The following is a 21,520-nucleotide window of genomic DNA, read 5'->3' on the forward strand; positions in this document are numbered from 1 at the left end:
GCATATTTCATTGCAGTCAGTACTAAATTTTAAAGATTATATTTTTATAATCGTATAAAATATCTTTTGCCATTCATGGTCTGTGTCTCCATGGGGGTTGCCATTGTCGAGTGATGTCAGATTGAAGCAACTCGGTGATGTCGGGGTACATGTTTTTTCCCCCTCCGACTTCGCGAAATGGACCTCCCCGTTTGAGTGGCGTTTCACTTAAATTTTTTACAGTTTTTTTTTCTTTTTTCTTTTTTGTAACAGTGAGGTCACAAAACTCTAACTTCCCACCTTCCTGGAATGCAGCAGTAGATCAAAAGAAAGAGAATGAACAGTTTTGTTCCGTTTGTGTGGGCAGATGAACATTTATATACTTAAAAAAAATAGATCATTATTGGGTTACTGAATTTGTGTGTTCATTGCTGTGATTGAAGTTGGAATGATTTATGACGTCTCCCATTTAAGCATTTGCTGGTGTGGTATCAAAATTTAAAAAAATTCTGCGTACATGTGTATGTCTGGTGAAAACCTTTTTTCATTACAATTAAAGAATCTTTGTGCACTTGGTCACTTTTTTACTTGTGACTGCCACCTCTGGCCCAAAGCGGAACTGCAGCATCTGCCTCAGGCTCGTTCTTGGTGCGAGTATGTAGCACGATCTTAAAGTGACGGCCACAGTTGACAAAGGAAGGCATGACTTCAAATGAGGTAAGAAAAACTCCGCCCCTCCCCTCCCCAAAGAAACTATGGGGCGTGCAGGGTCCGCACACTCTATACTATAAAGGGAAGATAAAAGCTGATAGGTGCGGTCAGAGTAAAACCGTCAGGGCTCTTCGTACTAATCTGGGCATTGGTGGGGCATGCATGATGTAGAAAAAGCTTTAACATTAACTTTTAAAATGGCACAATGCAGCTTTAAATTTAAAAACACATAAGGTAACATACATAAAGTCTGAATACAACTTCATCAAATTCACATACTGTATGTCAGAGAAGTTACAAAGGATATCAAATACAGATTAAATACAGAATGATGAAATAAAAAAGGATACAATGCAACCCTGGAAAAATAAGTTGTAAAGTTCGCAAAAGGAAAATTATATGTACAAAATGTCTCTTAATTTTGTTTTGGATCAATTAATATATAATCTATAAGAGTATGAGCAAGCAGTCTTTTAATATTCCCTAATATCAAATCAAGAACCAGAACAAATGGGCCACATTTTCTTTACCTCAACACAAAAAGTGCAATAAATATCTTTCTCAAACTTCTGCAGGTAGAACTGATCAAATCTATGTATCATTTCAGTGGAAGTTTTTTTAATTTCGTTGGTGATGATGCAAGTGTCAGGTGAAAGCAGTCATCAATCAGTGTGTGCACGTGACAGCTCTTAATTGTGGGCGGAGTCTGCAGCTATAAAAAGGCCCCCTTCGACTGGAGCTCAAGCAGAGCCAACATCATCTTCTGGAACGGAATCTTGTTTGTACACCCAGAAGCTTCTGTTTGTCTAACTTTGTTTCCTTGAAGATTTCAGGATGAGCTGGAAGACGTTTGTTCTGCCCCTGGTGCTGCTGTGCTTGTGGGGGCTCCAAGAGGAAGGAGCGCAAGCCTGTAGCTGTTTCCCGATGCATCCGCAGCAGTTGTATTGCCAAACAGACGTTGTTGGTAAGTTGAACAGGATTCCACTTTCAGTATTTCTCTTATTTTGTGAATATTTCAAATGGTACAAAGTGAGTTTGGGAGTGTGTTTGTTCTGAAAGCATATGACGGTTTCCCAATCCAAGGTGAATTTTAGGATTCCACTATCCACAGGTTTTGTGCTTCTGCTGCTTAGTGACTAAATTACTTTTATACAGTCCTTTTACTTTAACTTGACACATAAAGACTTTAATTGAACTAACTTAATTAAAATGTGTGTTACCACTTGATGCAATTCAATTAAGTTGGTCAACAATTTTCTTATTGGAGTGTAGAGAATTACAGGTTTTGCTTATGACATTTAAGCAATTAACGCTGCACAATTCTTGTTAAATTTGGTGCATATTTTCTGGGAATTTAACTGTAGTTTTCTGTTTAAGCATTGATCACAAGCAAATTGGCTGGTACGACAAAGCATGCTGTTAAATTCCCCCCGCCCCCTGTGGTTCCCCTAGTCCATGGATAGGCAACTTTGGTCCTTGAGAGCCACAGTCCTGCATGTTTTCGGTGTATCCTGCCTGCAACCCAGGTGTTTCAAATCATCAGCTCTTAATTGCGTTCTGCAAGAGTCTCTCAGCTGAGTTCAAGGAGGGAGACATCAAAAACATACAGGACTTTGGCTATCGAGGACTGAACTTGCGACAAAATGATTTTTTTTTTTTTTTTAAAGCAGTTGACTTGGCTATGCAAGAAAATTGCCACTGAATTTTAAAGATGTGCTATAGTCTTTAGTTTAAATGTGTGCTGCTGTCTTGGCCCCAAATCCTCCTACCTAGATGCCCTTTTGGGTTATAATGCATTTTTTGAAAACATGTCTTTCTAGTTATAAGGGCTAAAGTTGTTGGAGTGATGCCTGGCGCACAAGGTAAAGGTCGGCCCACCAAGTATGACATCCAACACTTGACGGTGAGATACTTTGCATATAAATGCATCTTCATGTACAGTATGCATGTTAGACATGAATCTTTGCTTTTCAGACCTTCAAGGGAGTAAAAAAGCTTTTTGCTGCCATCTTCACTGGACCCAACTCTGCAGCATGTGGAGTCACTCTGACCAAGGGCGCTGAATATCTACTCATAGGTATAAAAACCTGGAATATTTGTGTCCCATGTGTAAAAGAAAACTATTAATAGTTCTCAAATATAAGCATTTGAATGCTTACACTGCCTATGATGGTTTAGACTTGTGCTGTGCATGAACATGCATCCATTGACTTGATCTGAGATTTTCCTCCTGTCTTCTGCAATTGCAGGCAAGCTTCAGTCCGACGGCACACTGCACCTCTCCCAATGTGACTTCCATGAACCGTGGGATTCCACACAAAAGAACCTTCTGTCCCGCTATGCACAGGGCTGTGGTTGCACGGTAATACAACTGGATTTTAACCTTGATTTCGTATTTATTTTTATTTTTTTGGGGAGGTCCCTTAATCCAGTAGATGTTGAGTAAGTCCTTGGTCACCCACAGATCAAGTCCTGCTTCTCCTTCCCGTGCTGCATGACCGGCCCAAGTGAGTGCTTGTGGACAGACTTCCTGCTGGGGAAGATGGGCGTTGGTGAGCAGGCCCAAAACTTCGCTTGCATCAAGAGCAGCAATGGATGTTGTGCCTGGTACAGGGCAGCTGACGGGTTTGAAAAGGCTAACTCTGAATAAAAAATAAAATCAATGCAGGCTGCTCTCTTTTCTTCAGCAATGGTGATTCACAATGTTTTGCAAATTATGTTCAACCTATAGTTGACTAAACTACAAAGGCAAGATACTTGATGTTCAAACAGTTTATCATTGCTTCAAGCAAATTAACTTAGAATTTTATGGCTACAACACACTTTAGAAAAGCTGGGACTGGTGACAAAAGACTGATAAAGATGAGATGCTCATCAAACCCTTGTCTGGAAAATCTCCCAGTTGAACAGGCGGATTGGAAACTGGGGGCCATGATTGGGTTTAAAAAAAAAAAAAAGAGCTTCCTGAATTGCTCAATCATTCACAAGCAAAAATTGGGGGAGGCTAATCTCTGAGCAATCATGATAATGAAGCTGAACAATTTAAAAGGAGACTTGACTAATTTAGCAATTTACGGCAGAAGTAAAAAGTAAATTTTTATGGCTACTTTTCATGTGCAATTAACACCTTAAAACATATATTTTTTTTTTTGCTTGGTATTGGCTGAAAATAAACATGCGTTAAGTTAATGACCAATCAGGCCTCAAATTTGTTCTGGGTTTGGTCGTGACATTAGCTAAATAAGCTATGATTGGTGGTTTCCTTTTCCTGAGAACATGTCACAGCAAGGGCAAAATTTGTTTTTAAAGTTATTTTACTGTACAAGAAAAATTATGAAGCTGCCAACTGCCACTGGTCCCCAGCATGAGCATTTCTCCTTGGCATGGCATCGTATGGATGAGCGGTTTGCTGATGTGGATCGAGTGGTCCATGGTGGCAGACAGTGGGGTCCTGGTATGCGCATGGTGTGCGCAATGAACACAAGTGCATTTTATTGGTGGCATTTTGAATGCACAGAGATACCGTCCCTGAAGACCCTGACGCTCATTGTTGTGCCATTCGTACACGTCATCAGCCAACATACTCATTGGACATGTCGCCCAGTGAGCATGTTTGGGATGCTTCGGATCGGCGTATATGACAGCGTGTTCCAGTTCCTGACGATATCCTGCAGGAAAACTGCACATTCCAGAATGTTTTATTGTGGCCATCCTAATGGACACCTGCACAATAATTATGCTATCATAACAGCATCTTGATATGCCACACCTGTGAGGTGGGATGGATTATCTTGACAAAGGAGAAATGCTCACAAACATAGATTTAGACTCATTTGTGAACAATATTTGCAAAATGACTTTTTGTGTATGTAGAAAAAGTTTTTGATCTTTAAGTCCAGCTTATGAAAAATGGAAGCAAAAAGAAAAGTGTTGATTGGCATTTGGTTTCTTACTTCTTATGCAGAAATTTGAATCAATGAGTTTTGATTAAGATAAAATTGCGTGTGGGTAGACTTTTCATATTCACTAATAACAAATAACACATTCTTCCAAAATGAGAGAAAGCGGTGATAAATGCAGTCCATGAACGATAGCAATTTACATTCAGGGTTGGGAGGGTTACTTTTAAAATGTAATCCGTTACAGTTACAAGTTACCTCCTAAAAATGTTTAGTTAGTAACGTAATCCAAGTACCATAATATTAAATTAATTTAACTGGATTACTTTTGGATGACTCCAATATTGATTATGCTCATGAAGACAAAATAAAAATAAATATCACCACAATATATATTCTATACAATGTGCCCCTGCTATTTGCGGGTGATAGGGACCCGGGCAGCCTACAAATAGCAAAAATCCTTGTGTAATTAAAAAGCATTTAGGCTATTTATTGATTGATTGATTGATTGGCTGGCCATGTGCTGTTTTCGAACTGTCACTGAAAACAACCACACCTCACAGTTTAGACAGATAGATAGATAGATAGTGTTGGAGGGTGACAATGCGTGACGTGACATCAACTGCAAAATTAACTTTTATCCCAGTCACAAGTTTAGCCGTTTTGGGACGCGCAGTGTGGTTGCGAGTCCTTGCGTGATGCGTGCTTTGGGCCGCGTTGTGGCTCAAGTTCGGGGCTCAAAGAAAGAAGCCCTGTAGTCGCTCTCAGCGTGTTCGGCGACGACGTCTCTCGTGATGGTCAGGAGGAGTTCGTGGAGCAAGAGAGGCGAACTAGAGAGGAGCGAGGAAGAGAGGGAAATTCCTTCGCGCGCTGGCTTTTAAACTGTGTCCCAGGGGGTCGGGCAGTAGTCCCGCCTCTTCCGTCCGTGTGAAGCAGACTTGGTCCACTGAGACCAAGCTTTTGGGATAGCATTTGATAATTTTTTATCTGAATTGACAAGCCAGATGCTTCATTTATCATTCTGAACACATTTCAAACATTACCGCGATCATAAAGTTATTGAATCCGCTAAGCTTACTAATTAGCTAAATTTAGGTGGCTACCTACATTACACACATCATTCATTTGAGATAGACATACAGGTTGTGTACAAAGATAAACAACAGAAGTCACTTGATGTCAGTCAAGTACATAGAGTCAGTTTATGTCTCGAATTATGTAGACTTCAGATTAATTAGGAGCGGCAGGATTCTTGAGGATAACCGATAGTGACCGCTGGAGGGCACTGTTGTACCGTATAACTTCCAAGGGGCGTTGTTTTCCAAAAACACATGGCTTATTCCTGTGGATAGACCAGACCATAAAAGATGGTCTGGGGACTGATAAGCAATCTTATCGCTAGTTTGCTTGCTAAACAGCTTTTTAGGTCTCTGTAGGCGGTGAGGTATGTGTTTCCTGTATGTTGTAAAAAACAAAATCCAGTCCCTGCTGGAGGGAAATTCAAAGAGTGTTTCCCTTTTTAACTGTCTTTGGTTGGTTTGAGAAAACACAGGGTTGAGGACACACATTCCCCAGGGGGAAATGTTTAAAAAGGCAAATAAAATGAAAAAATTGAGGGTGACGGGCAATATTCGTTACATGTGAATGATGTTTAAATAATGAATTGGTGAAAGGAAGATTTGTTTGGAAGGTGTAACTCACATTATGGTTGTAGACTAGCGGGCTAGCTAGCAAGAAGCTACAGCGCGTAGCATGCCGCTGGACTCTTAGCTCAAACTTTCGTTCCGAGTAAGTTCCAGTGAATACCGGTCGCCATTTCCTCCTCCCGTTCGTGAAGCTTTTTCAAACTGCCCGCATGTGGAGGACACGGACTAGTCAGTTCGTTCGCGGCTACCCGGCATGTAACAACGGTCCCACTCTCCCGCTCTCTCTCTCTGTCTGTCTCTCTCTCTCTCCCTCTCTCGCCCTCGCTCTCTTTCGCACTCTCTCTCGTCGTAAAAATTGTAATCCCTCGAAGTAATCCCTATTATTAATAAATGTACCTGTAATCTGATTACATGTTTTTTCCTGTAACTGTAACGGAATAAAGTTTAAAAAATATTGTAATCTGATTATGTAAAGGCGGTACATGTATTCCGTTACTCCCCAAGCCTGTTTACATTCCAACTGTTTTGTGCATGGACCAGACCAAACGTTTCTTTACTTCAACACGAAAATTGCAATTTATATTTTTCTCAAATTTCTGCAAATAGAAATTTATTAGATAAAATCTATATCATTTTACAGGAAATCTATTTGTGCTGGAGATGAAGTCTTGGGTGAAAGTAATCATCAATCAGTGTGGGCAGCGGCGACGCTTAATTGTGGGCGGAGTCTGCAGCTATAAAAATGCCCTCGTCAAGAGCCCAATTTCCCGTTGTAACAGAACAGAGCTCCTCTTTTGGAACAGCATCCTGTTTGTGCAACCAAACTCTTCTGTTTGTCTAACTTTGTTTCCTTGAAGATTCCAGGGTGAGCTGGAAGATGTTTGTGCTGGCCCTGGTGCTGCTGTGCTTGTGGGGGCTCCAAGAGGAAGGAGCACAAGCCTGTAGCTGTTTCCCGATGCATCCCCAGCAGTTGTATTGCCAGACAGACTCTGTCTTTTTTATTGATTTATATTTTTTAATGGTTTAAGTGAGGGATTTCCCCCCTCCCATATTGGTGTGAGTACACAATTCCTGTGGTTTTACTTTGTTTTCATGGGGGAGCAGTGCTTCCTGGTCATACCTGAGGCCCTTCAGAGTCTAGCAACCTGCATTCCAGAAAAGTGGGAAATTGGAATTGTCCCACTCGGATTTCCTACATTACACCTTGCATATCTTAATGCAGTCATTACTAAATCTTAAAGATTATATTTTTATAATCTCATGTTTTGCCATTCACTGTCTGTGTCTCCATGGGGGTTGCCATTTTCGAGTGATGACAGATTGAGGCCCCGTCCAGACGGAAGCAAAGCTGGCTTCGTTCCTCAAACAAATCTCGTACACACAGAAGCATTTCAAGACTTGCGTGTGTCCAAAAGAAGACGCTGAGGACGTTTAACGGCTGTAATGTATATGCCAAGTCTGGAGTGCCGCTGTAGCTCAGCCAAAGGGAGTTAAAAGAAAGCGTAGAAGAAGAATCAGCAAAGAAGACTAACACTTTTCTATTTTTATTGCAATCTACAGAACAAACATGGCTTTACATGTATCAAAACAACATGAAAAGTGACAATGGCGGTGCAACACTGCTTGCTGAACTTGGGGAAAAAAGAAGCAAAATAATTTGCTGCATAAGCAAGCTAAGGAGGCTGCGCAAAACGACTACGACACGGCTGTCCGCCATTGTTGTTGACAGATTAACGGTTTGTGCGCAGTCACGCGACAATTGGCACATACGTCATCAATCTGCGACAATGCGTCGTCATCGAGCTGCGACCATTACGTCATCGCTGGAGGAGTATCCTGCATATGGTGTTAAGACAGACGCGTACGGAGCCTGGTTTCAAAAGTGAGCGGTTTCAAGCTCCGCAACCGCGCCATCGCGTGGCCGAACGGCCTAAGCGGTAAGAAACTTGTGAGGATACATTGAAACTGGCTTTCATGTGGACGGGGCCTTAGTGAGGGGAGGAGCAAGAGTCTGATTTCCTGTTGAGTTACCCTTTAAGTGCTGCCATTCTTTAGATCGTATTTATCCCCACTTTTCTTTACATTAGAAGAATGTGTTAATTTTTTTTTAATTTTTTTTCTCTTTTTTTCCCCTTTTTAAGAGCTCAGTATTGTTCATTCGGAAATGTCATCATCATTGCTTTTTTTTTTTTTTTTTTTTTTTTTTTAAATATATATATATACATATATATATACATATATATATACACACACATATATATATATACATATACATACATATATACATACATACATATATACATTTTTTTTTTGTGTGTGTGGGTGAGTATGTGTATGTGCGTGCGTGCGTGCGTGTGTGTATTTGTTAGCTCACCAGAAAACCTATTAGAAAAAAAAAATCTCATACCGTTCACCTAAATCGAACACCAGGAGACCCGAGGGGACCGAAGAAAACCAAGGAAGGTGAAATCCAGCACCGACCAGACACCCCCCACCAGAACTCCTCCCCAGCCCAAGAAACATCCAGACCCCAACAAATCCAAAAAACATAAAATCAGGGAGGCCTCAAGAGACCAACGGAGAGACCGAGAAAAGGAAGGAAGGACAGACGAAGCCGCGTGAGATCCGCAGACACCAGCCTCCACCGATTCAATAACCTGAGGAGGAAACAGATTGTGTCTGACTTTCGGTAGATGCTGGTGTGGTGGATCTGGCATGCATGAAAATCTCCACCAAAGAGGAGAGCCGTCGACCCCCGCCGGAACAGAGCAAGCGCAACACCTCAGGGCCCCCCAGGCCGCGGCAGCGCCAAAAGACGACCCCCGGGCCCCACCAGGGCCACCGGTCGGAGAGCAAACCCAGGAGCAGGAGCGCCCCCCGCCCCAACACGGCCCGTGCCCCCGGCCCAACGCAGCAGGACAGGGCACTGCAGGCCCACCAGGCACCCCACCGGCCCCCAACCCCCGCCCCCCCCCACGACCCCCCGCCCCCCATCCACCCCCGCCACCCACCCCAACCCAGCCCCAGCCGCCCCCAATCCCCCAGACACCCCCCACCCCCAGTACCCCCCCACCCCGCAACCCCCACCACCGCCCCCCCCAACAAAGCCGCCCCCCCCGGGTGGCGACACGGACAGGGGACCGCAGCACTGCTCTATACTGCGGCCCCCAACCGATGGCACCCCCACAAGCCCCCCCCCCCACCCACAAGTTGTGTGGTGTATTAAAATTGGAGGGGAGTTGTAGGGTGAAGACGGTGTTTCCACCCTACCCCACCCCCCAAAGTGTGTTATGTGCCCTATATGTCTATAAAAGTGTATTGTGCAAACCTAGTGTAGTGAGTTAAGAGGTGTGACCAGCGGGGCCCCCCCCCAACCGGGCGGGGGCAGGAGGCGCACCGGCCCACCAAGCCCCCACCCACCCCACCAGGACCCCGGCGGGCATATGGGACCCGTCCGGCGGGGCGATAGGGCTCGCCCCCCGGATACTGGGTCCCGCCCGAGGTGTCAGGACGCCCACCGGAGCGGGGCGGGCACGACACCAAACCCCAGCCACCCCCGCCGGCCCCCATAGCACCGAGACCCGGGCCATGGATGGAGCCCCCGGCCCAGGGGAGGGGAAGGAAGGAGGGAAGGGGACGACAAGAAGGGCAGGGGGCAGCGGCAGGGACGCAAGGAGAGGGGGAGAGGAGGAGGAAGGGCGACGAGGGAGAGGGGACAGGGAGGCGGAGGACGGGCGGGGAGAGGCGAGGAGGGAGAGGCAGCAAGGGGGAGGAAGGGGGAGGGGAGAGGGAACCACCGGGCACCCCGGCGGCCCACAGGCCCCGAACCGCGTCGCCGGGCCCAGAGCGACGGACCGCGCCGGAACGGCGCCGCCCCCGACACCAGGGAAAGCCCCGCAACGCAGCACCCCCCAAGAGACCCAGGGAACGGCCAAGACGCAGCCGCCACCCAGCAGCCAACAGAGGGGCAGACCCGCCCACTCCCCGCCAGGGGGGACAGCACCCACAGAATTAACCCACTGGCATGCCGTGAATCCGAATATCAACCCCTGGTGCCCATCGGAGGTGAATCCGCTCGATCCCGCTGGCAGCAGCCGGGTGCCTGACTATAGAAACACAACCATTAGTTACAAATTGCCTAATACAGAAACATCAATGCAAGTTATAACGCTGCTGTGGCTCTCGCTAACAGGCAGAATTAAAATCCAAGTTTAGGTTAAAAAATTCTATATACGTAGACCATGTTTCTTTAAATTTTGACATTTGGTTTTTATTTGAGGCAGATATTTTTTCCATTAAAATATGATTTATGAGGAGGTTAGACCATTGGTCGATATTCAAAGTTTGTTTATTTTTCCAGTTAACAAGAATTGTTTTTTTTGCGATAGTAAGGGCTACAAGTATAGATTGAAATTGTTTATGTGGTAAGTCAATTGTTGTTAAGTCACCTAGCAAACACAAGTTTGGAGAGAACGGTATCCTACAGTCCAAGACAGCGGAAAGTTTTTCTAAGACTTTAGTCCAGAAACACATAACCGGAGTACATAACCATAAAGCATGAAAATAAGTGTCTGTAGTGTTTTGTAAACACTGGAGACAAATGTCGGAGTCTGAGAGTCCCATTTTCTTCATCATATATTGAGTAATGTATGTTCTGTGAATAATTTTATATTGGATAAGTTGTAAATTTGTGTGTTTTGTCATTTTAAAAACATTTTCACAAACTTGAATCCAAAAGACAGATTCCGGAGCTATAGACAAGTCTGTTTCCCATTTTGAGATGGGTAAAGACGTTTTATCAGTATATGAAAGTAACTTATATATTTTTGAGAGTTTTTTTGTTGTTGTCGGAGAAAGCTTGGTAATATCTTTAGCTAAAACAGGCGGTTGGAGCGTACCCTGGAGTGTTGGAATTTGTTTCTTTATCATACTTTTAACTTGCAAATAATGTAAAAAGTTTCCGTTTTTTATTTTATATTTTTGGAGCAAGGATGTATATGATATAAACATATTATCTGAGAAGAGATGGTGGAGATGTGTAATTCCTTTCTGCTCCCACACATTCAAATAAAACGATTGGTTGTTAATTTGAAAGTCGGGGTTATGCCATAGGGGAGAAAGCCCGCTGGGCTCCACTTTGGCTTTTGTCATTTCTAGTGCCTTCCACCAGGCAGTCAGGGTGGCGGAAATCATTGGATTTTTAAAGCAGTTATGGCGCTTAATCGATGTTGTAATAAAGAGTAAATCTAGGAGTCTGAGGTTATTACAATCCTTCTGTTCTAGTTCCAGCCAACAGTTAGTATCTCTATTGGGTTGTGCCCATAAAATAATATATTGTAGCTGGTTGGCTATATAATAGTGCATAAAATTTGGTGCCTCTAGACCTCCTTTGGATTTATTTTTCTGAAGAGTAGATAGACTAATCTTTGCTTCTTTTTTTTTTCCAGTAAAATTTTGTAACGGCTGAGTCCAACAACTGGAACCAGTTAGCCGTAGGTTTAAATGGAATCATTGAGAAAAAATAGTTTATTTTGGGTAAAACTTTCATTTTAATAGTGGCTATTCGTCCTATTAGAGAAATAGGAAGATTATTCCAGCGCTCCAAGTCACTATAAATGCTATCCAGAAGTGGAGTGAAATTTAAATTAACTAAATCAGTTAATTTAGGTGAGATTTTTATGCCTAAGTATTTTAAATTACCTATAGGAAATGAGTAGTATGGGTCCTGGCTTGCAGGGTTCCATGAATTTTCTGTAATAGGTAGAAGTGTTGATTTTGTCCAGTTAATAGAATAGTCTGATAACTGTGAGAATTTAGTTATTAAGTTAAATACTTCCCCTAATGAAATAGCAGGCTTTTCTAAATAAAGTAAAATATCATCGGCATATAGATTAATTTTATGTTCTGTTACCCCAGAGTGAATTCCTTGAATCATTCTTTCCTGGCGTATGGCTAATGCAAGCGGTTCAATAAATATTGCAAATAATAAAGGCGACAGTGGGCATCCCTGTCTTGTGCCTCTCTGTAGAGTAAAACTCTTAGATATAATCCCATTAGTAGTAACAGTAGCTTTAGGAGAATCATATAATACTGACACCCAGTGAATAAATGACTTCCCAAAGCCAAATTTATTTAAAACAGCAAAGAGGAAGGACCAGTTAACTTTATCAAAAGCTTTTTCTGCATCCAATGATATAATAACTGCCTTTTTATCATGCCGCTGTGACATACTAATAAGGTTAAAGAGCCTTCTAATATTATTAGTAGAGTGACGCTCTTTAATAAAGCCTGTTTGGTCGCTATGAATGATTGTCGGGATTACTGTTTCTAATCTAGATGTAAAAGCCTTAGTGATAATTTTAATATCAGTGTTAATTAGTGAAATCGGACGGTAACTTGATGGAAGGGTGGGGTCTTTTTCTGGCTTTAATAAAAGTTTAATTGCTGCTGTATTCATGTGTGGGCGTATGTGACCATTAGTTTTAATTTCTGTTACTACTCCTAAGAATAGTGGAGCAAGCATTGACCAGAAGTGCTTTAAAAATATAGCCGGATAACCATCCGGGCCGGGTGCTTTGCCATTTGGCATACTATCTAGAGCACTGTACAACTCGTTTATAGTAAGTAGTGCATCTAACATATCTTTATATTCAGTAGTTACCTGAGGTATACTTAAGCTACTGAGGAATGCCTCAATATGCTCTGGGTTAGGTTTATTAGTTTCTGAGTATAAGTTGTGATAATAATTATAAAAAATTTGATTAATTTCTTCTGGTGATTGTGTACATTCACCAGTTGTACCTTTAATAGCCGTTATAAGCGATTTTTCCCGATTACGTTGAAGTTGGTTTGCAAGAAATTTACCTGATTTGTTATTATATTCAAAGTTGTTGTATCTCAATTGTTGTATTATAAACTCTGTCTTTTTAGTTAACATATCGTCTAACTGTATTTTTGTATTTTGTAAGTCAGTCCATATTTGGTTATTTGGGTTTATTGCGTACTCATCCGTCAGTTGTTTAATTTTATCTTCCAAGTCTTTGTCTAATTTTTGATCCTGTTTCTTTTTATAAGATGAATATGATATAATTTTACCTCTAATTACTGCTTTCCCGGCTTCCCAGAGAAGAGCTGGAGATAGGTCTGGAGAGTCATTTATTTCCAAAAAGTCTGCCCATTCTTTTCTTATAATTTTGTCAAATTCTGCGTCGTTTAGTAGTGAGATGTTAAAACGCCATGTAGGTGGTGGTTTAAAGGTATAATCAACTTGTAGGGAAAGGGAGACTGGTGCATGGTCGCTAATAATAATAGGATGTATTTTTGTAACGGTTTTATCAGCAATAGAATTATTTGTAAGAAAAAAATCAATTCTTGAAAAGGACCGGTGCACAGCGGAAAAGAAGGTAAATTCCTTCTTATTTGGGTTTTTAAGTCTCCAGCTGTCGACGAGGCCAAAGTCATCCATATATTCCCCTATTACTTTTGTGGATTGTGATCGCCTTATACATGTTGTTTTATTAGAACGATCTATTAATGGATTTAAGGTTGTGTTAAAGTCTCCTCCAATAATAATAGTAGAGTTCGCTGCTAATTCAAACAGCTTAGAGAAAAATTCATGGAAAAAAGCCGGATCATCATTATTAGGGGCATATAAATTACCGAATGTATATATTTTATTAAATATAGTCACCTGAATAATAATGTATCGGCCCTCTGGGTCTGTTATTGTATTATTTAGAGTAAAGAGTAAATTCTTATGTATGAGTATACAGACTCCCCTTTGTCTACTGTTATAAGGGGCAGAGTACGCTTGGCTAAAATTTTTATCAATAAGTAATTTTTCTTCAGATTTTTGTAGGTGGGTTTCTTGTAGGAGGCAAATATCTGCTTTTAATTTTAAGAGATGGTCTAAAGTTTTTATTCTTTTTGCCTGTGAGCGAGCGCCACAAACATTCCAGGAAACCAGAACTAATTTATGCATACAAATAATATAAACACAGTCCTATGTATATATCTGTATAGGCCATTTGCCACCACTGGCATGTTATAGGATAGAATCAAAGTGGTTAGGTGATTTATATAGTTTGTATAAAATATGAGGTAACGTATAAGGTAACATGTAAGGTAATGTGTAAGGTAACGTGTAAGGTAACGTGTAAGGTAACGTGTAAGGTAACGTGTAAGGTAACGTGTAAGGTAACGTGTAAGGTAACGTGTAAGTAAATAAAACAGTGCAAAAACGAGTAGGGCGGTGAAAGTGAAGGAAATTAACAGGGGATTAAACATAACAATACACCAGTAACCCCAGCGAGATTATTATTTTTTTTTTTATAAATATACTTTAGATATAGTTGTGTATTAATATTATATTTATAATATAGCCTAAACATAATAAGTATTCATGTTTTTGGTTTTATAACCACATATACAGTATATGTATACACCTAGTAATCAAACTAAGTTTAGTTCCACCAATGCTAATTAGAACAGCCAGGGAGTGGAATTGGGGTTCCGGAATAGTTGGCCATCGATATATAACTTATCAACGGCTATCGTAGTCCGTTTACCCTCCTGCCTATTTTGTTTCATTATAGGAAACAGTACCTTTCGCCGCTCATTGATCTCTCTCGGGAATTGATCATTCATTCCAAATGAGGTCCCTTTAAGCTCCCGTCCTTTACTTTTAACAAATAATTTCTGTTTAAAATGCTCAAACTTGGCAATAATAGGACGGGGTTTGTTGCCTCTACGGGCTCCAAGCCGATGTACCCGGTCAAAAGAGATGTTATTTACCGTCTCCTGAGGAATTTTTAATGAATTCGTCATAAAAAAATTTATCTCAACCTCTGGGTTATCAGAGGTATTCTCAGATATACCTGAGAATATTAAATTCTCCCGCATACTACGGGATTGTACATCTAAAACTGTTTCTTTTAGCGTTTTATTTTCTTTTTTCATAGTTTCCAGCTCGGCTGAAACAGTCGTGAGTGTAGAATGTAACTCGGCATTTTCCTGTTTAAGGACACTTACCTGCTGACTGATAAATTCCATGCTTACTTTTAATTCTTTGACGTCCTCGAGGATGAGGCCGAGGACGTCAAGTTTTTTATTTATGGACTCCAGCACACTGACCGAAACGTCCGTAGTGGTGGTGGTTAGGTCGTCCGTGTCCGTCGCTGAATCGTTTTTCCTCTTCTTCGAAGAAGGTTTCTTCGATGGTTTCTCGACGGAAGGGTCCTCCATCGCGCAGCTGTAAAAATATCCGTCGATGAAACGTTCAAGGTCCTCCACGTTGGGTGGTATTTCAGATCTGCCGGATGAAAGAGAGAAGAGAAAAGGCAAGATATATGATGGTTAAATTTGGATTCGTTTAGTATAATAGAGCTAGTTCTATCTTAGCAGCAGGGCGCCGCCATGTTAGGGTTTCTGGTCTCGCTGTAGGTCTCGCGATAGTCACAGCATCTCGTGAGCGACTTCCTCTCGTGAGCGACTTCCTACCCGTGAGCGACTCCATGTGTTAATTTTTATTGTTGAATATGATAAGACTGTCCACTCACAATTTTTTATTTCAAATATTGGGCAATAAATTCCTAAATTCAAATTTTTGCATGAATTATGTGGTATGTGTGGAAAAGACCATAACAAATGAGCCTATGTTTCTGTCAAATTTCTGCAGGTAGAAACTGGATGGATAAAATGTACGAAGTGTGTCTGAAAACTAAAGGGACTGGGTGTGCTGGATGAGCTATATGTGCAAAAGAGGGATTATAGCAAATTGTGTAATCATCTAACATATCTTGGCAGTGTGTAACTGTAATTTCACCTTTATGCAACCTTTACATTTTTTTATTACATGATTTTGTATGCAACTCATCTTTTTTACGTTTTGTTTTGTCTTGTTTTTTTTTGGTTTTTTTTGCACCCCTCTTTAAACCACTTGTACAACTCAAAAACATGTGTTTGTGACATTGTGTTATGTATCTCCATACATTTGCTTAAGCATTTCACGTGTTTTCCCCAAGCGGACTAAACATTTCAGATTGGTTTCATTGCTGAGTGTTCATCGCTGAAAACAAAACATCAAAGAAATGAGTTGTATACAAAAGCATACCCCCAAAAAAATCAAAGGTTACTAATCCCTCTTTCACCAGTAGCTCATACGGCACATTCAGTCACACTTTGTATGCATCATTCCTATGGAAGCCCGAAAGTGTCTAAATTCAATAAATAAAAGCATAAATTTGAAATAAATATTCTTTAGATAAATAACAGGCAATTATGTAATGTGGCCATTAAATTGTAAAATGTGTTAGTATTGTTATGAAAAGTGTTCATGCTATTCTTAAATATGTAACAAATATTTTATTTTGATTAAATATTTCATAATGATTATTTTAACGTCATACTTTTTAATAAAAATGACATTTATTTCATTTTCCAAGATTTTATAAGATAAGAAAGTTTTTTTTTTTTTTACAAAGTCAGTTTATATTTCATGATGTCCTTTTCCACAATGGCCTTTACATAATGGCGTTTTACAGCCGAATGACTTTGTCAATCAAATCACATGAGGCGGAGCCAGTTACGTAAATTAGCTGAGTCCATTATACAGACATGAATAGCAGAACTTGCAGTATCAATTCACGCGTGGAGAGTTTAGGGGCTGATGAGGAGCCGCGGCAATCACGGGTTTGTGAAAGAATGGCTGTGGGAGATAAGTCACCTTCAGAAGTACTCCGAGAAGTAGCAAATCGTTTGGAATCGGGTCATAATGTCCTAAGGCATTCACCGGAGAGAGGGTTGCAGCATGAGGCTGTGTCACAGTTTGGAAGTTGGCGATACATGTGCATATTCTATTTGCACCTGGTGCTCAGTTGCTCTCAAACTTTCAAAAATGTTGTCATCGATGTCAGCTTCCTGAACAGCAACTACCATTCCGAGCATTTCAAAAATAGTATTCAAACGAGTCAAAATATCATCTCGTGATAAGTTATCGTGATCTATTTGATCAGCTGCTAGAGTCAGCAGAGCTGCAGAAATACAGCCGAAGTCCGCCATCGTTCCTTCTGCTGCCGCCTGCCGACTAACAACGGTCATGACCCGTGTCTAGGAAAACTAATTGATCGCAGAGGATCAAACAGGAGGCCCAACACACTGACTTTGATTGACAACACCAAGTCATTCGGCTGTAAAACGCCAATATGTAATAGAAAGGCCATTGTGGAAAAGGACATTATGAAATAAAAACTGACTTTGTAAAAAAAACTTTTCTTATCTTAGAAAACCTTGGAAAATAAATTAAATGTCATTTTTTATTAAAAAAGTATGACGTTGTTAAAATAATCATTATGATATATTTTATCAAAATAAAATATTAGTTACATATTAAAGAATAGCCCGAACACTTTTCATAATAATACTAACACATTTTACAATTTAATGGCCACATTAAATAATTGCCTGTTATTTATTTCAAAATGACGTTTTTATTTTTTGAATTTTGACACTTTCGGTCTTCCATACATTTTATAGGAAATTTTGTTTTGTTAATTATGTTGGTGATGAAAGTGTCAGGTGAAAGCAGTCATCAATCAGCGTGCCAGTGACGTCACTTAATTGTGGGAGGAGCCTGCCGCTATATGAAGGCTGTCAATCTGAACACAAGCTACTTCTTGTGACTGAACACAGCTCCTTTGTGAGAAACGGCACACATGTTGCGCAACCCACTTCTGATTTTGTTTTCCTGAAGGATGAGCTGGAAGATTCCAAAGATCTTTGTGCTGCCCCTGGTGTTTCTGTGCTTGTGGGGGCTCCCGGAGGAAGGAGCACAAGCCTGCACCTGTTTACCAATCCATCCGCAGCAGTTGTATTGCCAGGCAGATGTTGTTGGTAAGTTGATTGGCACTCAACTCTGTCTTTTTTTTATTTATTTATATATTTTTAATGGTTTAAGTCAGGGATATTTTCCCCCTCACTTTTAGGCCAATTCCTGTGGTTTTACTAATACTACTTGTACTTTTTGATCTATAAAATAAAATTTTACGAAATGTATCCTTGTATAGCATTTTCTTCATAATTGCATGAGGTGAATGGTGTGGTTTTTTGTTTTGTTTTCCTCTCTATAATCTAATTTCTGGTTCCTGATCGTAAAATGGCCACAAGGGGGCGGCCGGTGGCCGACCTTGAAATAAGGCCTGCTATCTGCCCAATACCAACTGGTATTTGTATTCGGCCGTCCCTAGTTTAAATGCTATGTACACAATTAAGAGTGTTTATTCTGTATATGACATTTTGTCCCACCCCTCTCCAGTTCCGTGGCTCTGGTACTTTGACAACATTACTTATAAAGAGGTCTTTATTTTTATTTTTACAATTAACTTGACTTTTTAGATAAACTAACTAGTTGCCCTGCTAGGTAAGGAATTGCAGGTGTCGAAAGTTTACAGGTCTTTTATTTTTATTTATTTATTTATTGTTCTTCCTGTTTTAGGGCTATTTGTAGTCTACATTGCCACTCAATGGCTTGTCAAGTAACTTGGTGTGCCTTTAAACATTAATTTAACAGACTTTTATACAGCTAGTGTTTTTTCACTTCGAAAGGAAACCGGGTGTTCTCAAAGTTTGTTTTTTGTTTTTATGCAGTTTCTAGCTTTTCTAGTCTTGATTACAATGCCAAGTTTTAAGAGGCAACAATTTAATTTGGCCAATTAATATAATCCAGATGTCGACGACATCAAGCATGTTGGCCTTTTTCTGAACTTATTTCAGAAAAATGTCTTCCCCATTCTGACAAACTTTTGAATTGTCTATGCATTTGGTTGTGCCAATTTGCACAATTTTTGGCCTACTGTGTAGTACAGAAATGTTTACATGATGCTAAATGCTCTTAAAGATTAGCTTGTCTTTTTATTTAATTTTAATTTGTGCTACTGTCTTCAGCCTGGATGGCCCTTTGGGTTTTAATCAATCTTTTTAAAATGCCTTTCTAGTGATCAAGGCCAAGGTTCTTGGAGTGATGCCTGGCACACAAGGTGAAGGTCGACCCACAAAGTATGACATCGAACACATGAAGGTGAGATGCTTAATTTATAAATGCTTTATGTACATTATGCATGTTGGACATGAATCTTTGTTTTTATAGACCTTCAAGGGTGTCAAAAAGTTTTTTGGTGCCATCTACACTGGACCCAACTCTGCAGCATGTGGAATCACTCTGACCAAGGGCACTGAATATCTACTCATGGGTATTACAAAAAAAGAAGAAAAAAGCTAGCATTTTCTCCCATATGAAAACAAGCTCTTCCATGGTCAAACTAGTAATTAGCATTCAAATAAGACTTTGATTCTTGCTGAAGCATTATAAAAGTTTAGACTTTAGGTGTATTATGTTCTTTACTTTATTGCATCTATTGAGTGCATGCTTTTTTTTCCTCTTGTGCAGGCAGGCTGCAGTTTGACGGCACGCTGCATGTCTCCCTGTGTGACTTCTATCAGCTGTGGGATGCCTTGAGTGACACGCGAAAGAATGTGTTGGACCGCTACGGAGAGGGCTGCGATTGCACGGTAGGAATTGATTTGTAGCAGTCACTTACTTCAGATGTTCTCTAATTCAACACATGCATGCGCAGCAACTGCTTTATCTATTAAGCAACCTAGTAGTCTGGTTTGAACATGTTGCTGAAATCCCTTTCATTGGTCACCCACAGATCAAGTCCTGCTTCACCTTCCCATGCTGCATGACCAGCCTGACTGAGTGCTTGTGGACGGACTTCCTGCCGGGCAAGTTGAGCAATGGTGTCCTCCAGGCCCAAAACTTTGCTTGCATCAAGAGCAGCAATGGATGTTGTGACTGGTACAGGGGATCTGTCGGGTCTGAAAAAAGTACCTGGCATTAAAAAGATATTCACTCAAAATAAATAAATTGAAAGAATTATCAAATAAATGCTTTTTAAAAAAAAAAAAAAAAAATTTTTATGGTGACTCGATGCAGCCACATTAGTAACATATTTACCAATAAAGTTGAGTCTAAGATGGTTAATGCACTTCAAGATGTGATCACCTGCCTGCCAATTTTCCAGTATTGCACTGAGAAAGCAAAGCATATGATCTATAAATCAGACGTAAGATTAAGAACTCTACGTACTAAAAGGCACCAGGAAAAACGAATTGAGTCTGGGGTCTACTCAAAGGTCCTAATCTTGCTTTCAAGACATTTCTGTCAACTATAAATTCGCTATACAATAACATTGTCCATTAACGGTGACTAAGAAGTGTCGCCACTTGAATAAGCCATGGGTAACACTAAATAGATAACATATAAAAAGAAAAATGTGATATACTAGGAACAACAGATGCTGCTTTTGTCATGTTCTGTCTAAATTACTACCGCAGCCTTCCGCCACATTTCTTCCAAATCTAACCATGGTTTTGGACAGCTGGTCTCAACACAATTGAAAAAGCCAGCTTGCCACGAGTGGACAGTTGCAGCTGAATACACCATAGATTCCTGGAACAAATGGAAAATGGTGTGCCTGTCTACTCTGTCCATTGAGGATGTGAAAGAAGTCCAAATAGGACTTCTGATAACTGGTATCCTGCTGTTTGGAGGTGACAGTTTCCTGATTATTGTAAAACTCAGGATTGGGGAGTAACTGAATACATGTACCGCCGTTACATAATCTGATTTAAAAAAAATAATTGTTTTAACTAATCCATTAGTTACAGGAAAAAACGTAATCAGATTACAGGTGCATTTATTAAAAATGGGGATTGCTTTGAGAGATTCAAATTTCTACGATGCGAGAGGGACAGAGCGAAAGAGAGCATGTGGACTCCCGCATGAGTGGGACCGTTGTTACATGCCGGGTAGCTGCGAACGAACTGACTAGTCCGTGTCCTCCACACGCGGGCAGCTTGAAAAAGCTTCATGGACGGGAGGAGGAAATGGCGACAGGTATTCACTGGAACTTACCGGAGCTAAGAGTCCAGCGGCATGCTGTTACACCTTCCGAACAAATCTTCCTCCCACCAATTCACTTAACATCATGCACAACATATACACTGCTAAACTGGGATAAAAGTTAATTTTGCAGTTGATGTCCCGCATCCTACTCATTGGACCTATCTGTCAAACTGTGAGGTGTGGTTGCTTTCAATGACAGTTTGAAAACAGCATATGACCATCAATCAATAGCCTACATTGCATTATACATTATAATTACACAAGGATTTTTGCTATTTGTAGGCTGCCTGGGTCCCTATCACCCGCAAATAGCAGGGGCA

The 21,520-nt window shown here is 40.8% G+C and overlaps 2 protein-coding genes across 2 annotated transcripts; both read left to right on the top strand.

Annotated features, from left to right (window-relative positions):
- The first annotated feature begins 1,497 nt into the window (after positions 1-1,497).
- Positions 1,498-5,523, top strand: LOC147182160 (metalloproteinase inhibitor 2-like). The gene is made up of 6 exons (XM_086080711.1): positions 1,498-1,654; positions 2,511-2,593; positions 2,665-2,767; positions 2,940-3,052; positions 3,155-3,315; positions 5,322-5,523. The coding sequence occupies exons 1-6, from the start codon at positions 1,525-1,527 to the stop codon at positions 5,521-5,523; spliced, it is 792 nt and encodes a 263-aa protein (XP_085936837.1). The 5' UTR covers positions 1,498-1,524.
- A 2,554-nt stretch (positions 5,524-8,077) lies between these two features.
- Positions 8,078-20,160, top strand: LOC147182161 (metalloproteinase inhibitor 2-like). Its single transcript, XM_086080956.1, has 6 exons — positions 8,078-8,175; positions 17,988-18,127; positions 19,228-19,310; positions 19,380-19,482; positions 19,680-19,801; positions 19,945-20,160. Exons 1-6 carry the CDS (start codon positions 8,081-8,083, stop codon positions 20,131-20,133), a joined length of 732 nt encoding a protein of 243 aa, XP_085937082.1. The 5' UTR covers positions 8,078-8,080; the 3' UTR covers positions 20,134-20,160.
- Positions 20,161-21,520: the final 1,360 nt, after the last annotated feature.

The sequence above is a fragment of the Leptonotus elevatus genome, chromosome 1 (genome assembly GCF_054856555.1).
Source record: "Leptonotus elevatus isolate MCC_2025b chromosome 1, RoL_Lele_1.0, whole genome shotgun sequence".
NCBI lineage: Eukaryota > Metazoa > Chordata > Actinopteri > Syngnathiformes > Syngnathidae > Leptonotus > Leptonotus elevatus.